The 15,923-nt window shown below is 66.5% G+C and overlaps 8 protein-coding genes across 8 annotated transcripts; 5 read left to right on the top strand and 3 right to left on the bottom strand.

Annotated features, from left to right (window-relative positions):
• Positions 1-210: 210 nt before the first annotated feature.
• Positions 211-1,218, bottom strand: FA09DRAFT_310485 (hypothetical protein; the record flags this gene model as incomplete). The annotated part of the gene is made up of 3 exons (XM_025740631.1): positions 777-1,218; positions 391-710; positions 211-339 (listed from the first exon to the last, which is right to left on the bottom strand). Coding segments are annotated over exons 1-3 (789 nt in total), but the record flags the coding sequence as incomplete, so codon positions are not given.
• A 180-nt stretch (positions 1,219-1,398) lies between these two features.
• FA09DRAFT_299679 (putative 50s ribosomal protein L33) lies at positions 1,399-1,769 on the top strand (the record flags this gene model as incomplete). Its single annotated transcript, XM_025740300.1, has 2 exons — positions 1,399-1,528; positions 1,732-1,769. 2 exons carry the CDS (start codon positions 1,399-1,401, stop codon positions 1,767-1,769), a joined length of 168 nt encoding a protein of 55 aa, XP_025597058.1.
• A 685-nt stretch (positions 1,770-2,454) lies between these two features.
• On the top strand, positions 2,455-2,863 carry FA09DRAFT_85749 (hypothetical protein). Its single transcript, XM_025745870.1, has one exon. It carries the CDS (start codon positions 2,584-2,586, stop codon positions 2,797-2,799), a length of 216 nt encoding a protein of 71 aa, XP_025597057.1. The 5' UTR covers positions 2,455-2,583; the 3' UTR covers positions 2,800-2,863.
• A 335-nt stretch (positions 2,864-3,198) lies between these two features.
• FA09DRAFT_361900 (hypothetical protein) lies at positions 3,199-6,200 on the top strand. Its single transcript, XM_025745415.1, has 14 exons — positions 3,199-3,676; positions 3,734-3,821; positions 3,878-4,043; positions 4,092-4,171; positions 4,226-4,380; positions 4,433-4,452; positions 4,506-4,678; positions 4,730-4,854; positions 4,908-4,962; positions 5,019-5,089; positions 5,142-5,303; positions 5,354-5,426; positions 5,482-5,910; positions 5,961-6,200. The coding sequence occupies exons 1-14, from the start codon at positions 3,294-3,296 to the stop codon at positions 6,057-6,059; spliced, it is 2,079 nt and encodes a 692-aa protein (XP_025597056.1). The 5' UTR covers positions 3,199-3,293; the 3' UTR covers positions 6,060-6,200.
• A 1,084-nt stretch (positions 6,201-7,284) lies between these two features.
• Positions 7,285-8,898, bottom strand: FA09DRAFT_320893 (putative PRE2-20S core proteasome subunit). The gene is made up of 5 exons (XM_025740997.1): positions 8,564-8,898; positions 8,254-8,503; positions 7,874-8,051; positions 7,732-7,815; positions 7,285-7,672 (listed from the first exon to the last, which is right to left on the bottom strand). Exons 1-5 carry the CDS (start codon positions 8,743-8,745, stop codon positions 7,491-7,493), a joined length of 876 nt encoding a protein of 291 aa, XP_025597055.1. The 5' UTR covers positions 8,746-8,898; the 3' UTR covers positions 7,285-7,490.
• A 302-nt stretch (positions 8,899-9,200) lies between these two features.
• Positions 9,201-11,498, top strand: FA09DRAFT_331228 (hypothetical protein). Its single transcript, XM_025742928.1, has 4 exons — positions 9,201-9,972; positions 10,073-10,515; positions 10,611-10,815; positions 10,865-11,498. Exons 1-4 carry the CDS (start codon positions 9,560-9,562, stop codon positions 11,436-11,438), a joined length of 1,635 nt encoding a protein of 544 aa, XP_025597054.1. The 5' UTR covers positions 9,201-9,559; the 3' UTR covers positions 11,439-11,498.
• On the bottom strand, positions 11,380-13,428 carry FA09DRAFT_310474 (PLP-dependent transferase). The gene is made up of 4 exons (XM_025740630.1): positions 12,696-13,428; positions 12,581-12,639; positions 12,120-12,522; positions 11,380-12,064 (listed from the first exon to the last, which is right to left on the bottom strand). Exons 1-4 carry the CDS (start codon positions 13,218-13,220, stop codon positions 11,516-11,518), a joined length of 1,536 nt encoding a protein of 511 aa, XP_025597053.1. The 5' UTR covers positions 13,221-13,428; the 3' UTR covers positions 11,380-11,515.
• Positions 13,429-14,012: 584 nt separating this feature from the next.
• On the top strand, positions 14,013-15,912 carry FA09DRAFT_350724 (hypothetical protein; the record flags this gene model as incomplete). The annotated part of the gene is made up of 11 exons (XM_025744821.1): positions 14,013-14,188; positions 14,260-14,476; positions 14,536-14,557; positions 14,613-14,695; positions 14,758-14,824; positions 14,887-14,928; positions 14,978-14,987; positions 15,041-15,184; positions 15,244-15,274; positions 15,330-15,388; positions 15,441-15,912. The coding sequence occupies 11 exons, from the start codon at positions 14,013-14,015 to the stop codon at positions 15,586-15,588; spliced, it is 999 nt and encodes a 332-aa protein (XP_025597052.1). The 3' UTR covers positions 15,589-15,912.
• Between the last annotated feature and the right edge of the window lie 11 nt (positions 15,913-15,923).

The raw sequence follows: 15,923 nt of genomic DNA, 5'->3' as shown, positions 1-15,923 counted from the left end.
TGGTCACCGCGCTCCTCAGTTACCCCTCCGGCCCCCCGGCGGTATCGCCGCGCTCTTCAGCCACTGCGCTCCTCAGCGCCTCACACTCCTTTCTTTGCCCAATCTATTACTTCACTCGTCCTCCGACAGGCCGAGCTCCTTGCGCTTCGCATCGACGTCCCACTCCAGCTCGTGCTTCATCGCCTCCATCGCCTCGTCGCGCGTGCCGGCGCGCTCGCCGAAGCAGTCGGTGCCGACGCGCACGTTGCTCGAGCCGGCGCGGATGGCAGCCTCGAGGTCCGCACTCATGCCCATGCTCAGCTCCAGCCCGCCGTCGTCGTTGCCCTGCTGCAGCAGCGCCTCGTAGCCGTCGCGCGCCGGCTTGGGCGCAGCGCTGCGCAGTGCCGCGACCAGTGCCCGGCGCGAGGCCACGAGGCAGTCAAAGTCCGGGTTGGAGGCGCCAGACGAGGCGGCACGCGAGCCAATCGTCATGAGGCCCTGGAGCAGTAGGTGCGGACATGACTGGATGACGTGCTGCGCCAGCTCGAGCAGCGGCCCGTCGTTGGCCTCGTGGAGTGGCGGGAGGCCGGCCTTGGACTCCTCGCCCGAGGTGTTGACCTGCAGATAGACACGCAGCGGCGCAGAGGCGTCGCGGTTCGCGAGCGCCTTGTCGAGTGCGTCGGCTGCCTTCTCCGAGTCGAGCGTCTCGACGAGGTAGAGGTTGGGTATGGCTGAGGGCCGGCATCAGGCTGCATCGCCGCCGCCGCCGCCGCCGCCGCTGCAACACACCAACTCACCTGCCAGCATCTTCGCCTTGCTCGTCTGCATCTGCCCCACGTAGTGCCACTGAATCGAGCGCGGCAGCACGCGCGACTTGTCGCGCAGCTCCTGCGCATAGTTCTCGCCAAAGTGCGAGTGGCCCGCCGGGCCGCGGTGCGCCGCCAGCACAGCGCTCGGCTCCTGCAGCTTGCTCACCGCCACGAGGCGCGGGTGCGGCGACGGCTGCTCGCTGATGCGGCGCGTCACGGCAGCGAGGCGCTGCGTCACATCCTCGAGCCGCGCGGCGCTGGGCGGGGGGTACGGGCCCCAGGTCGAGGACAATTGTGCGGCGGACATGAGCGGTCGGCTGCGAAGCATGCGGCGGCGATGCGGGTCAGGCTGTGTTTGCGGGTGGTCGAGATGCGCTGCGCTGCGATGCAAGGCTGGTGTCGCAGATGCAGGGTTGCTTGGTCGTGGTGGGTGGAGGAAGGAAGAGGTGAGCTGCCCGACGTGGAGGCAGCCGTGACCTGACGCAGGCGCAATACAAGTGCTGGGCTGCTGTTGTAGTGACCTCGTTGTAAAGCCGCATTAGTAATTTGTCGCCGCGGCGCCGACGGCGCGTCTTCTTCGTTCTCACCACCACCTCCTCGCTTGCCCGCCATGGCCGCCAAGTCCAAGGCGCGCGTCATCATCGCCCGCCTCATGTCGACTGCCGGCACGGGCTACTTCTACACGACCACGCGGCTGCGCACTGCCGACCGCATCGTGATGCGCAAGTACGACCCCAAGGGTGAGTCGGGCGCTGCGGTCTGCTGGGTGGGGAGCGAAAGCCGGGGAGCTGTGTCGAGAGGCCTTCTGCGCAGACGGAAGCAGCAAGTCATCATGCTGTGCATTCTTGCGAGTCTGCTCTTCACACTGCTGCGTAGAAGGATCGCTTGCCTCTGGCCGACTCGGCCGCGGGACGGCGCACGCTGACCCTCTCATGCACCGTAGTGAAGCAGCACGTGCTCTTCCGGGAAACAAAGAAATGAGCGCCCCGGTCTTCACGCATCTCTCGATGCACAGGGCGTAGCTGCCGGCAGACATGGTGCCGGCAGCATGGTGGAAGGGAAGGCAGAATGCTACTCGAGTCACCGAACCAGCGTGAGCGCGCCAAACCTCGGCGTGCTGGACTGGTATTGTGGTCGCGAGGGCAGGTGAGGCACGGCAGCGCTTATAAGGCAAGTGGGGCGAGTAGACGGGCGCCGGCACTGTACAAGCCGGCGTGCGAAGTCCCAGCGAGGCGGTGCGAGCGGTGCGGTTCGGAAGCGTTGCTCGCCCGAACACGCAAGGTTTCCGCCGCCGCGTAGCTGAGGCGGCCAGGCAGATGCAGGCTCGTGGTCTTGAGCTCAAGAAGCCCTCGGCCGTCACGAGCGTCTTGACACAGCAGCCGGCGCAACTACGCATGCACCGTTTGACAGATGTACGGAGCTGAACACGGAAGTCGCTCGCTGCCGAACACGGAATTCGCTCGCTGCTGAACGCGAGTGTTGCTCGCTGCGCTGGTCGTCGCTTATCTCGCTCCGGATTGTACTCCGCGTGCGCCATTGAGCGCTGAGTCGTTGCGTCGAGGGCAGCACTTGCAAAGCCGCCGAGATCGTGCAGAGCAACTCTCGGCGTGGCGGCAGGTCATGCGTTATCACGACGACTGCGAGCCGCTCTCAGGTGCACCTCCATCGCCGCAGCCTGGCGCTGTGCAGCTGATGACAGGTCTGAAGGCGGTGCAAAGGCGGCTGTTCGTGGTGGCACTCCGATGCTCTCAGCTGCAGAGCGGCGGGCTGGGCCGGCCATTCCCATCGTTTGCTGATGTCGTTCGACTGCGCGCGAGACGCCATACCTCAGTCCGCTGCGATGGCGGCCTCCTGCGCCGTCGGGGCAGTGTGGGCCAGAATGCGCATCAGAGCTCGACATTCGACGCACAGGCAGGCTCGCACGGCCGCGCGTGATGCGTCGTTGGACATCCACCGGGGTGCTGCGACCCGCAGCATATGCGCCTCGATTCGTTTCTCCAGCCACACATGATAACTGCACGGTGTGTGTTTCAGCATTAGTCGCTCGGGCCGAAGTGTGCGCTGGGATTGGCCTCCCTCACAGGCGCGAAGTGCGAGACGAGGGCAAGTGAACCCTTTAGCCCTCAGCTCTTTGCCTCTCTTGCTAACGACGCTTACCCCCTGCGGGATCTGAGTCAAGAAAAGCGGCTCTCTCTGTCCAGCCTGTCTGGAGCGGAATATCGAGCCTGAATTGACTCGGACAGGCGCCCGCAATGGGGCGGTGGAGGGCCGAGAACGTGGAGGTCAGGGAGTTCGGGGCTGCGCAGCGGCTGGAAATCACGATTCCGCCCCGCACGCGCTTGCCCTCTTTCCCACGCTGTCGCGCCGCACGATGCCGCTGCGCACGTCCGCATGCCGTGCCGCACCGCCGCGTGGAGGTGCGCAAGCTCGCCCTTAACGCCGCAGCGGACGGCCGCCTGAGGAGGCCCGTCTCGGCCCGTCCGAGGCGCCGAAAGGCGCAAGGGGATGCGCCTATATAGGGCACGGTGCGCAGCGCTGCCTCTCGCCTCCCACCACGACCTGCCGCCATCCACCATGACGCCCGCCCCGACGACGCCCTCGGGCAAGACCGCGTCCACCTCCGCCATCCGTGCCGCAGCGCAGACGGCCACGATCGAGAACCCTGCGAGCACCTCGACCGCTCCCGCCTCAACCGCTCTCGCCTCAACCGCTGCCGCTTCGCCGTCGGCCGCCTCGCCTTCGAGCTCGCGTGCCGTGCCGCCCTCGCCCAGCGCCCAGCTGCTCATCACTGCGCCAGTGACGCCGCAGGCCAAGCACCCCCAGGCCGGCAACTTGCCCGAGCAGCACCGCCCCGAGCAGCGCCTCATTGTCCTCTGCGACGGCACGTGGTGAGCAGATGTCGCTTTACCGATGCTTGCACACGCTAACGCTGCTCTCTGCGCCAGGCAGTCGCGCCGCAAGGTCTCGACGGTGCTGCGCGACGGCAGCCTCACTGTCGAGGACGACGACGCCGACTACTTTACCAACGTCGCGGTGCGCTGCGCACTTCTCCTTCGCCCTGGCCCTGCAGCTCACATCATGCTCTCCAGATCCTGGCGCAGGCCATCAAGCCCGCGGCCAGCGTGCCGAACAAGCACGGCCTCTACCCGCGCCAGATCGTCTTCTACCAGTCCGGCCTCGGCACGGTCCGCAGCCTGGCCTCGTACCTCTTCGAAGGCGCAACGGGCGCCGGCATCGAGGACAAGATCGCCGATGGTGAGTTGCCGAGCTGCACGCAGGGGTGCCCCGCTCAATTTCGCACAGCGTACCGCTTCCTCGTGGACAACTACCAGCCGGGCGACTCGATCAACGCATTCGGCTTCTCTCGCGGCGCATACACGGCGGTGGGTGAGCCGCCCGGGGTTCCGCAATGCACACACCTCACACCGCCCCCGCAGCGCAACCTCGTCGGCTACATCAACTACGCCGGGCTCATGAAGAAGAGCGACGCAGCGCTGGCGATGATGCCCTGCTGGAAGGCGTACCAGCTGCGCGACCCGAGCAAGCCCGAGACCATCATCCACAGCGCCGAGATGATGCACCGCGCCACGGGGTGAGCAACCACGTGTCTTCTTGGCTGATGAGTGCTGACGCTGTGTACACAGCCTCTGGCCCGGCCTGAACGGTCAGCAAGCCGCTGCAGCACGTTGTCCTTCCCTGACACTTTCTCTCCCGCAGCCGAAGAGACGGAGGTGACGTGCATGCGCGCCGTCGCAGACATCAACAAGACGCCGCTGCCCGCCAACATCGAAGCCTGGATCCGCCGCAAGGACGCCCGCACGAAGGAGGGCCGCATCCAGCTACCCAACGTCAAGGTGTGCGGCGTGTGGGACACCGTCGGAGCCAAGGGCGTGAGTCGCGCTGGTGCAGCCGTGCCTCTACACTCTCTGACAGCCTCGCAGATCCCCGGCCACTTCATGAGCCCCGAGCTCACGCGCTACTACGGCGACTTCGACCCGATGCTCGCGCCCAGCGTCAAGTTCGCCTTCAACGCCATGGCGCTCTTCGAGGACCGCAAGGACTTCATGTGCGCCGCGCAGCGGGCTCTCCGCCCTACCGCTGACACGCCTTGCCTCTCAGCGTGACGCGCTGGTACACGCCTGACCCGAACAAGGAGAGCGAGGCAGACCGCATCGTGAGGCCCGTCTTGCGCCGCGGCGCTTCCACCGCTAAATCCTCGACGACTTGCAGCTGCGTCAGGATCAGGTGCTGCGCCAGTGCTGGTTCCAGGGCTCGCACTCGGACTGCGGCGGCAGCAAGAGGTGTGTCCGCGCGGCTCCTCTGGCGCAGTGCGTGCACTCACATCTCTCGCAGCTTCCACGGCCTGTCCGACGTTACGCTCGCCTGGATGGTTGCGAACCTCACCGACCGCGAGATCCCGCTGATCGACGTCGACCTCAAGATCATCCGCGAGATGCAGGACCGTCGCCACCGGTGGGGCAAGCAGCCGCAGCACCCCAGCCGCATCGCACTCGAGTGAGTCCTTCAGACGCTGCATCTGCACCACACCGGCTGACGCCGCGCAGGCTTCAGGAGACGCGTCAGGTGATGAAGGTGCCCAAGATCCGCAGCCTCGAGTCTGGCTCGACGGCCTGGTCGGTGGGTCGTGCCCCACGCCTCGGTCTCGTTCTTGACCTGACACCGAGAGCTTTAGAGCATGGTCAACGACCGCCGCAACAACCACGAGACGCTTCACCACTCAGTCATTGTCGGCGGCCAGTACAACAGCACCTCGCGCCAGTTCGCCGAACTGCGTGCGCACGACCCCGACGCGCTGGAGCAGCTGTTCCGCAACGCCACGGAGGCGAGCCTGCTGCCGACAGAGCGCCAGCTGCGCTGGTACAAGACGCAGATGTCCTCGCCGATCACGCCCAAGCAGATCTGGGACGTGGCCGCCGATGCGGTACCCGGTGGCGCCCCGGCGGACGAGGTCGACGACGACATCGACACGGGCCTCGCGCCGCAGCGCCCGCGTTACGTGCCCGAGGCCGTGTGGGCGGCACTGAGCTTCTCGGCCAAGGCGCCCGTCTATGCGACGTCTTTCCTCATCAACCGCGGACTCGTGCCGCAGGACAACCTGAAGGTAGGCTTGCCATTGCAGCCCTCCGACGTCGCTCACCCACCCTTCCTCAGCCTGGCGTGCTGGTCTCTGCGCTCGAGAAGGCCGGCAAGCTCGTCACTGGCGGATACGCTGCAGTGCCGGGAAGTCGTGCTCTGACGCAGCGTGCCTGAGCACCGCCTGCGGGCCATCGCCGCCACCACACTCATTCACGTTCCGAGCCATCATACCTCCTGCATGTAGCCTGCCTCGTCCCGCTGCGCAGCAGCCGTCACGTCACTCTCATCGTTCCCGCAATGTTACGCCGTTTCACCATCCCTTCTGTGGGACCCAGACGGCGCACACCGTCTCCTCGGCGCGGGCGCGGCTCGAGTCGACGACGAAGAACCAGGGGTGAGCCGCAGCAGTCATGCATGCGCTGCGCCGAGCAGGTCAGCACGGCCTTGCACCTGTTGCCACACCACTCACTGTTGCGGAACAATGCGCAGCAAGTCGCCGACGCGCGGCGCGGCAACGCGTCCAGACCCTCTCGCGGTCGGCTTTGAGCCTCCTGAGCAGCAGAACACGCCAAAACGGCTCCGCTACTCCCCAGGCGCTCCGTGCGGCTCTGTACGCAGCCAGTGAGCTCCGTGCAGCGTCTTGCTGAAGTGATGTCTGCTGTAGCGCTCCATGTGCGCTAGCGCGGTCACTTGCAGTCTTGTCAACCCTGCTGAGCGACAGCTCATTGCGCAGAATGTGCATATCAGCTTGTTGCTTGGTACACAGGCGGACCGACGCATTGGTGGCGAGTGTGAAGCAGTCAGCAGAGTGAAGCAGTCAGCAGTCCTGCTGAAGCGCTTGAGATGCGACACAAGGCCTTATGAGTTTGCAGCGAGGGGCAAAGGTCAGTCACTTGCTGCGCGTTGCCCAGGGCGGCTGCCACACCGTGCCTCAGCCTTGTTACACCTCTCTCTTGCTCGACCTGCGCTTGCTGCTGGAGCACCATCTGTTAGCCGTCTTGTCATGAGCAGCACGCCTAGCACTCATGAGGCAGAGCGTGCGCGATCCAATGTGCGTGTCTTTGCTGCCCGCAGCGCCGGCGTGCCGCCGCATCCGTAGGTCAACAGCCGGAGACTACTGGGAGCTATGTGATGGTGAGATGCTCGTTGCAGCGACAGCCAGCGCAGCTGAGCTTGCGCGAGGCTGCCGCAGCGTAGTTTTGGCCGCCGGACACAAATTCACCGCGCGCAAATGGCGCCAACGCGCCGCAGTGCCGCGTTCTTTTGTGCAAGCGCGCCGTCAAAGGCGTTGGCAGCCATGAGTTTTCGCGGCGCGTTTCTCGGCTGCATGAACAGGCGCCATGGACTGCTCAGATTGGCGCCATCGCGCGCTTGAGCGCTATCTCACTGAGGAGACGGTCTACAGCTTGTCAGGCGGCGTGACAGCCCTATAGAGCTGGCTGTAGCGATGTGGAGGACGACTGCGCCCGGACAGCCGCCTAAGCGCTGCTGAAGCATAGGGTTGTCGCCAGCCCGTCATCAAGCGGCCGAGATCCCTCGCACCCACCCCACCAGCGTGCACACTGGTGGGAGACAGAGCGAGACGAACAGATGCAGTGTCATTCATCATGCTTGCCCCGGCTGCACCTGTGCGCTGAGCGGCTGGGCGTCTGCCAGCGCGCCGGCCTGGCCCGCCTCTTGCTGGCCGGCGGTGGCCTCGAGCTTGCTCGAGAGACCCTCCGTCCGCACAGCCCAGCCGTAGCCGCCGCCCGGGGCGCCAGGCACGTCGCCGGGGCCGTCGTAGTGGACTGGTGCGGGGAGGGCATGGTCAGCACAGTGTACAGGCTCGGCCAGGGGTGCGACGTACGTGCTGCCGCGTCGTAGTTCGCGATGAACTCCCAGCCGTTCTCGCGCACGTGGTAGAGGTTGATGCTGTTGCCCGAGTATGCGTCTGTGGAGGCAGTGCGATGAGCGAATGTATGAAGTGACGGACCTCAGGCTGTGCGCACCGCGATGTGTGGCGGCGTAGATGCTACGACGCCCAAGCTCCTGTGCCTCGGCGTCCTCGAGGTCCCAGTGGTAACCCTGGTCGAGCACGCCGTAGGCGAAGGTGGAGCCCGAGCCGACGGAGAAGACGTCGCCCTTCAGCCGTGTGCCGTCGGAGTCGACGTAGAAGAGCGCGGGGCCCTGCGAGGGAGCGGTCGTGTGTCAGTCGCCGGCTGCTCGTGGCTCTCTGGGTTGTCTCGACCAGCAGAAGCGTAGTGCACCGTAGAGCGACGGCCTCGCTTACGCGTCTCGCTCCAGGGCGGACGCTGCTCTGCAGGGCGGACGCTGCTCTGCAGGGCGGACGCTGCTCTGCGAGACCCGTTTCGCCAAGCTGCACACTCACCGTCTTGTCCCAGCCGCAGATCATCGTGCCCATGCTCAGGCCCATGCCCTTGTACCCATACACCAGGTTGCTCAGGTACTTGCTCGCCGCGGCAACCGAGATGCGCTCCTTGTTGCGCAGCTCGTGCAGGCGGCACTGCGTGCCGAGGTACGTCTCCCAGTACTGACAGTCGGCCGCGCCGCCGGCCATGGTGCCGAGCAGGTACGGGTTGATCTCGATGACCTTCTTGACCGTGCCGGACGCAATGTAGCTGGGCGAGCAGAGTGTCAGGGCGCTCCTGGGCACGGCGAGGCGTCGCAGACACCCTCACCTGCCGGCAGTGGCGCGCGAGTCGACCGCAACGATGATGCCGCCCTTGAAGCGGAACGCAAGCGTCGTGGTGCCGTGGTTGAGCTTGATGCGCGCGCCGGGATTTGACGAGTCGACGTCGGTGTACTGCGACAGGAAGCGTCCGGGCTGCGTGCGCGGGCGCAGTGGTGAGCGCTGCCGCATCAACAGGCGGACGCGCGAAGAGCCACAGCGCAGTCTCAGGCACTCACATCCGTGGCGGGCAATGCAAACGTGCCGGGCAGCGCCGAGGCACTGGGCGCGAGGCCAGCGGCGGCTGCGTTGAAGTCCTCGTCCGCGAGCGCCGGCATGGCGTGGCCCGGCGCGAAGCGGGCGAGACAGGCGTCCATCGCGCGGCTGGTGCAGGGGAAGCGAGGCGGATGTGTCTGAAAGCTGGTGCAATGCTCGTGCAGCAGCGGGAGAGGCTGAGGCTGAGTGGTGTAGGAGGGCGGAGGTGTGTGATGGTGGAGCAGAGTGCAGTGGCCGGCCTGGCTGAGCGTGAGCGTGGGCCGCGCGTCGAGCTGGCTCGTGCGCGCGCGACTCTTCTGTCGCGGCAGCGGGAGCGTGCGCGCACCCTTACCACGGCTTTACCAGCGCCGCTCCTGCCCTACCCACTACCACGACGCCGTGTCCCAAGCCCTCGCCGCATGCCGTGAGGCGGCTAGCCCAATCCGTCATCGCACTCTGATCCCACCGCGCGCCGCGAGTGTTTGCGCATGCAGCCGCACTCAGCTTCGCTCTTCTCTCCGCACCAGGCCGGAAGCACGGGCGACGCCGCGAGTCCCGCCAGTCGGCCCGCAGCGCGCCTGACCCACGAGGGACGTCCCTCCCAATCGCGGTCGGCGGACGGCAAGCAAGGCGGCTGCGACATTCTGAGGTAGCTCTGCACCACCGCGAGGCGGACCTGCCCGCCGGCCTTGCCCGTGCCGACTGCGACGGCTTCGCAGCCGCGGCAGCCGTGCCTGGCGAAGCCGGAGCCATGCCTCTGCCACTTGCCGTGCGCCTTGCCGCACTCCCTCGCGCTCTTGTCGTCGCGATCGCCGCGCCGCCGCCTGTGCTGCAAGCTCTGCGCCTGCTGCTTGTCTTTGTGCTCCTCGACTACGAGCATTTGCGCTTCTACGCCTGCGCCGCCGGCTCGAGCCGCCGCTTGCCGGCGCAGCCCGGGCAACATGCAGCGGCCGTGCGGCCTCTCCGCATCCTCATTGCCGCCGATCCACAGCTCATCGACTCGCACACGTACCCGCATCTGAGCGCACCCTTGCGGCGCATCGCGCGGTGGGCCAGCGACACCTACGCGCGGCGCGCGTGGATGGGCGCCAGCTGGCGCAAGGATGCCGTCATCTGGGCGGGCGATCTCACAGACGGCGGACGTCGGACAATGAGTGACAGCGAGTGCGTGTGCTCGCGCAGGTTCGCGGCCTCGCGCTGGGAGCGTTGACTGCGTTGCTATCCGGCGGGATTGCTTACACTGCGCTTTCATGCGGTCGCTCAGGTGGACAGCTCTAGTGCATCGCTTCCGCTCGCTCTTCAGCCCGTCGCCGCCCGCGGCATACCTACCCGGCAACCACGACCTAGGCATCGGCGCTTCGAGCCTGATACCTGTCGATCCTCGCGCCGACGCGCGCTGGCTCGATTCGTTCGGTCTGGCGAAGAACCAGCGCGGCGGTGTCTGGGCGCCGGCTGAGGGGTCGAGACGCGGCGGGCATCGACCTCGCCCAGAGATCGATACCTCCGTCGGCAGCGGTGACAGAAGCACGAATGCCGTCCTGCCGATACGTCTCGGCGGCCAGGCTTCGCCAAGTCACGAGATCGTGCTCCTGGACGCGCTGGCGCTGGTGTCGCTGGAGCGCAGCGGGCGGACCGACCCAGCGCAGATGACACCTCGCGAGCGCGATGTGTGGACGCTGGTGCAGAGCTTTGCGCCCGCAGCAGATAGTGAGTGCCAGAGCAGAGCAGGCGGGCGAACGTAACGGCAGCATCACGGGATTCGCAAGCCTGCCGATCTGATGACGACCGTTCTCCCGTCACAGCGCAGCGCCTGCTCCTCCTCCACGTGCCGCTGCATCGCCCGGCCGATACGTCGTGTGATCTACGAGGCGCGACGCACTCTGTGGTGCGCGAGTCGCCGAGACTGATGACGGCAGGCGGAGATCGAGCAAACACGTACCAGAACGAGCTGTCAGAGGCAACGTCGCGCTGGGTGCTGGAGAAGGTCCAGCCGGATGCCGTGTTCTCGTAAGTCGCTCGTGGTGCGCCGCCTCGCCCGTGCTAATCCTTCCACTAGCGGAGACGACCACGACCACTGCGAAGTCTTGCACTCGGTCAGCGGACGCAACTCCAGCGTCCGGCTCGCCAACCTGCCCTGGCTCGCGCCGGCCCAGGTGCCTGAGCTGACGCTCAAGGCCTTTTCCATGACGGAGGGCGTGCGTCGCCCGGGCTACGCACGGCTAGACCTGCTGCCGGCAACGACGAGCGAGCGGGCCAGTGCCTTCTACACGCCCTGTCTGCTGCCAGACCAGGTCCGCACCTGGACGCACGACTACCCGTTCCTTCTTCTCGCAACACTCGCGGCGGTCGCCCTTCTTCGCTTTTCCGGCCTGCGCAACTTTGCCCGCAGGCGGCGCGCCCCGCCGCTGCCGCGGTCGCTCCGCAGCGACGCCGCCCACACGCAGGACGGCTGGGAGCTGGTGGATCTCGAATCTGCAGAGGCTGAAGAGAGCACCGCCGACAAGGTACGGCGCATCCGCTTCGGCGGGAGAAGCGCCGCGGCCGACACCACCCTGCCGACCTTTGCGCACGATGCTCTCTCTGTACTCTGGCCGGTGCTCCTGTGGTGGCTCTTGCTGCAGCAGGCGTAGCACCGCTCTGCATCACGCTTCGGCACAGCGCTGGTAATGTCACATGCACGTCTATTGCAGTCCGCCGCGCGCGCTGTCTATGGAAGCTCGAGGCCCTGCTCGGCCCACGCGTTCTCGACGACGGAGCGCAGCCGCCGCATGGCCTCCGCGACATCCTTCTCGTCGATGATGCTGAAGCTTGTCCGCACGTACGGCGTCTTTGAGCCGTCGGGCATGAATGCCACGCCGGGCACGGCGAGCACGCCGGCTGCCTTGGCCTTCTCCGAGATGAGCGCGAATGAGTCGCCGTCCGGCGCGCCCTCTGCCGGCGGCAGCTTGAGCCGCAGCCACAGGAACATGCCTGCAACGGGCTTGACCCACTCGGCCACCGCCTTCTGGCCGCCCTGACTGCCAAGGATCGCGTGCGCGTGCTGCTCGAATGCGTCGCGCCGGTCGCGGTAGAAGGACGCGACGCGATCGACGTGCTGCAGCAGACCGTCCTGGCCCCAGTGCTGGAGCAGGGCGAGGAGGATAGCCTGCGCAACACCGCTCGGCTGCAGGTTGGCCGAGGACGTGTCGAGGTCCACAGCATCAACGAGGGCCGTCGGCCCGGTGAGCACGCCGATGCGCAGGCCGCCGCCGATGATCTGCACAAGGCGCGTGAGCAGGCGTATGGACGACACGCTCGCGTCTGAGGCGCACCTTGGAGAAGCTGTCGAAACGTGCCACAAAGCCATCGCCGGCCTGCTCACGCCCGTCCGTCTCGAGGCTGAAGTAGCTGCGCCCACGGTCTCTCGTCACCGGGTCTTCGCCCAGGCCCTCGAAGCCAAGGAAGATGTATGGGTCGTCCTCGAGCAGCAGTACGCCGTACTCGCGGACCACCGCCAGCACCTCGCGCTTCCGCTGCTCGCTGGCCGTGGTGCCCGCCGGATTCGCGCCGGTGGGCGTCGTGTAGACGAACTTGGGGAACGGATGCGAGCGCGTTGCCGGCGACGTGTGCCAGCTCGCGAGGATGGAGCGCAGCGACTTGGGGCACATGCCCTCTGCATCAGAGGCGACAGGCGCCAGGTTCGCCTTAAGCGTGCTCAGCTGTGGCAGAATTCCGCTGCGACGAAGGCGTCAGCGCATGTGGGCAGTGATTCTTGGGCTGCCGCCAGGCTCACGTGTATGCGGGACTCTCAATCAGAGCACTGTCACCGGGATTCAGCAGGGCGGTGAAGGTCTAGCGAGAAAGCTGGTCAGCGTGTGCAGCCCGATAGCCATGGCGCGGCGGCGCACCTTGGTGAGCAGGTCCTGGCTGCCCTGTCCGATGGTCACGCGCCAATTGCCGGCGCCGGGGCGCGCTGTGGTGCCGACAGCCGGGCAGGCGCGGCGATGGATGCGCTCCTGCCACTTGACGAGCCACTCGTTGAGCTCGCGGATGCCGTTGGTGGGGCCGTACTGCATGCCGGCGGCCAGTGCGGCGCCGCTGATGGGCACGTCGACGGGCGCGCTGGCGCCGGGCGCGGGCGCGACGGTGAGGGTGATGGCGCTGAGCGGGAACGTCTGCGGGTTCGGCTTGCCGGCAAGGAACGAGAGCATGCCGGGCAGCAGCTCTGCGGGGAAGAGGGAGCGGATCGCCGACGGCGGGCGCGTGCGAGCGGCCTCGGAGAGCATCGCCGCCACGTCGAGGTTCGCACCGGCCGCGCGCGCCGACGAGCCGGGCTGCGCCTTGGCGAAGCCAGCGAAGCCGGCGGCGTTGGCCGTGCCGTTGGCAGACGCGGCGGCGGACTGGGCCGCAGCGGGAGCAGCAGAGGGGGCCATGGTGTTGTATGTGGCGGGGGTTGATGGGGAAGAGGAAGCAGGTGCGTTGGCGCTTCTTCTGGTGATTCGAGGCGCGCGTCGAGTCAGGCCGAGGCCACCGCGAGGCTGATAAGTTGCGCGGCGCCGAGTCAAGAAATCGCCGGCGCGTCCGCCGCGGCCAAGCCGGCGTCGGTCCCGCGGCCTCGCTCCGCTTCTTCCGGGGGCGACATCTTCCCGCCGCACCTGTGAGCAGCACCCTGCGCGAGTCATGGCCCTGTCTTTGAGCTCTGCATATCTGGAGCGACGTTCGAGGTCGACGAATCTGCTTGCTGCATGCTGGGCATACAGCATGGCTTCTGTGTCGTGCTAGAAAACCCGGACAGATGGCATCGCAAGCCGACGGGTCGCGCAAAGTCAACCCCAAGCTTTGCCGTGCAACACTCGGAAGGTAGCGCTGAGCCCTGCTCCCTGTCAGCTTCCGTGGTCGAGCTCAGTTGGTCAGACATCTGACGCACTGGATATTGACGGCTATCTTGGCGTAGTCACATGTGTACAAGGGCAGATCGGGGCGGTCTGGCTGCAGGTGTGGGAGATGGGGACGGGCGCAGAGGCCGTGGGAAACACGATGCCAGCCGCGTGTGGAGCAGCAGCCTGCTTACGGCCGAGGCCGCACGACCGCGCGCGGCTGCCGTCCGTGCCCTCGCGCCCGCTGCCGCTCTGCTCCCGACCTCTCGCTCCCTGCGCATGCTCCAGCCTGCAAGCCGCCTCGCCCTCGCCGCCGCCGCACGCACGCCCCGCCGCCTCTTCGCCAGCATGTCCTCCGCCGCCGAGCACAAGGACGGCAGCACCAAGTGGTCCTCCAACGACGGCCGCTTCCGCCGCCAGGAGTCGTCGTTCCGCGACGAGATCGCGCCCGGCCATGCCTCCTTTCAGCCGCAGAAGGGCCGCTACTTTCTCGCCGCCGCGCTGGCCTGCCCGTGGGCGCACCGGTGCGTCGGTGGTGTGGCGTGCTGCGGCGCGGTGCACCCTGTGTCCTGCTGCTCACCCGCTCGTCGCGCAGCGCTATGATCGTGCGCCAGCTCAAGGGCTTCGACAAGGTGCCGGACCTGCTCCCGCTCGTCACCGTCGACTCGTTCCTCGGCGCCGAGGGCTGGTCCTTTGTGCCGTACGACGACAAGGCCACTGATGGCGTGGAGACTGCGCACGGCACCGGCTGCAACATCCCGGGCCACGAGCAGACGCGCCGCATCCGCGAGCTTTACCTGACCGCCGACTCGGTGCGTCGGCCGCGTCGGCCTGTCCAGAGGTATGCTGACGGCCAACACGCTGTGTGTAGAACTACGACGCTCGCTGCACAGGTGAGTGAATCGACGCTCGAGCTGTAGCTGCTGGCTGACGCTCCTCGTGTGGCAGTGCCCATCGTGTGGGACAACGAGCGCAAGACGATCGTGTCGAACGAGTCTTCGGAGATCATCCGCTTCTTCAACAGCTGCTTCGTGAGTCTGCCTGAAGGCGCGTAGCTGTCGAGGGCCATGCTGACGACGGGCTCTCGGTCCAGAACGAGTTCCTGCCAGCCGAGACGAAGGATCTCGACTTCTACCCCGAGAAGCTGCGCAAGGAGATTGGTCAGCACATCCAGAATCACTTCCGCCGTCCAGTCCGGTCTTGCTGACTCTCAAGCGTGCAGACGAGCTTAACGAATGGGTCTACGACACCATCAACAACGGCGGTGAGTGGTCTTCTCGCTCCTGTGCGGGCCAATGCTGACCCCTCTGCAGTGTATAAGTCGTGCGTGCTTCGTCGTGGCTTCGTGCGCGCCTCACTAATACTATCCTGCACAGCGGCTTCGCGACGACTCAGCAGGCGTACGAGGAGGCCGTCCAGCCGCTGTTCAAGTCGCTTGAGCGCGTCGAGAAGATCCTCGAGGATGGCCGCGAGTTCCTCGTCGGCGGACAGCTCACCGAGGCCGACATTCGTCTGTTCACGTGCGTGGACAGTCCGCCAGCGCAACTCTGCTCCACACTCACGCATGCGTCTCTCACAGCACGATCATTCGCTTCGACCCCGTCTACGTCGTGAGTGCAGCTGCCTCTCCAGCATGCTTCCGACAACTAACACGCAGCCGGCCAGCTTCACTTCAAGTGCAACCTCGGCACCATTCGTGCCGACTTCCCGCAGCTGCACCGCTGGTGCGTTGCGGCGTGCAGACTGCCGCTGCCCCTTGCTGACGTCTCGCCGCAGGGTGCGCAACCTGTACTGGAACTACCCCGCCTTCAAGGACACGACCGACTTCGAGTCGATCAAGAAGCACTACACGCAGAGCCACAAGCAGATCAACCCTTCGCGCATCGTCGCGTACGGCCCGGTCCCGCACATCAAGCCGCTCTGAGCAGGCCAGAGCGGGTCGCGCATCATGCATTGAGATAATGACAAGCGAATGCTCAATACGCTGGCGAGGGGCGGGCGTTCCGCTCGGTGCTCGCCGCTTTCGCTTGTTGATGGCCGAGCTACGCGCGGGCGCAAGGGTGCACTAGAGGGCCGAGGCGCAGTGTGTCGTGAGCGTGAGGCACGGCCTGCGCTCGATCGGGCGGCTCCCGTGCAGCCCTGTTTGGTCTCGCAGCTGCGCCCTCGCTCAACTGAGTGTCCGCGAGGGATGCCCAATCGCGAGGACGTCTGTGCCGGTTGCGGCGATGATGCGTGAGCGCGGTGCGGGGGCGCGAGCTG

This window comes from Tilletiopsis washingtonensis, assembly GCF_003144115.1.
Source record: "Tilletiopsis washingtonensis strain MCA 4186 unplaced genomic scaffold FA09scaffold_16, whole genome shotgun sequence".
Taxonomy (NCBI): Eukaryota; Fungi; Basidiomycota; class Exobasidiomycetes; order Entylomatales; genus Tilletiopsis; species Tilletiopsis washingtonensis.
The sequence above is the reverse complement of the archived record's forward strand: the minus strand, read 5'-3'. Positions and strand labels throughout refer to the sequence as shown.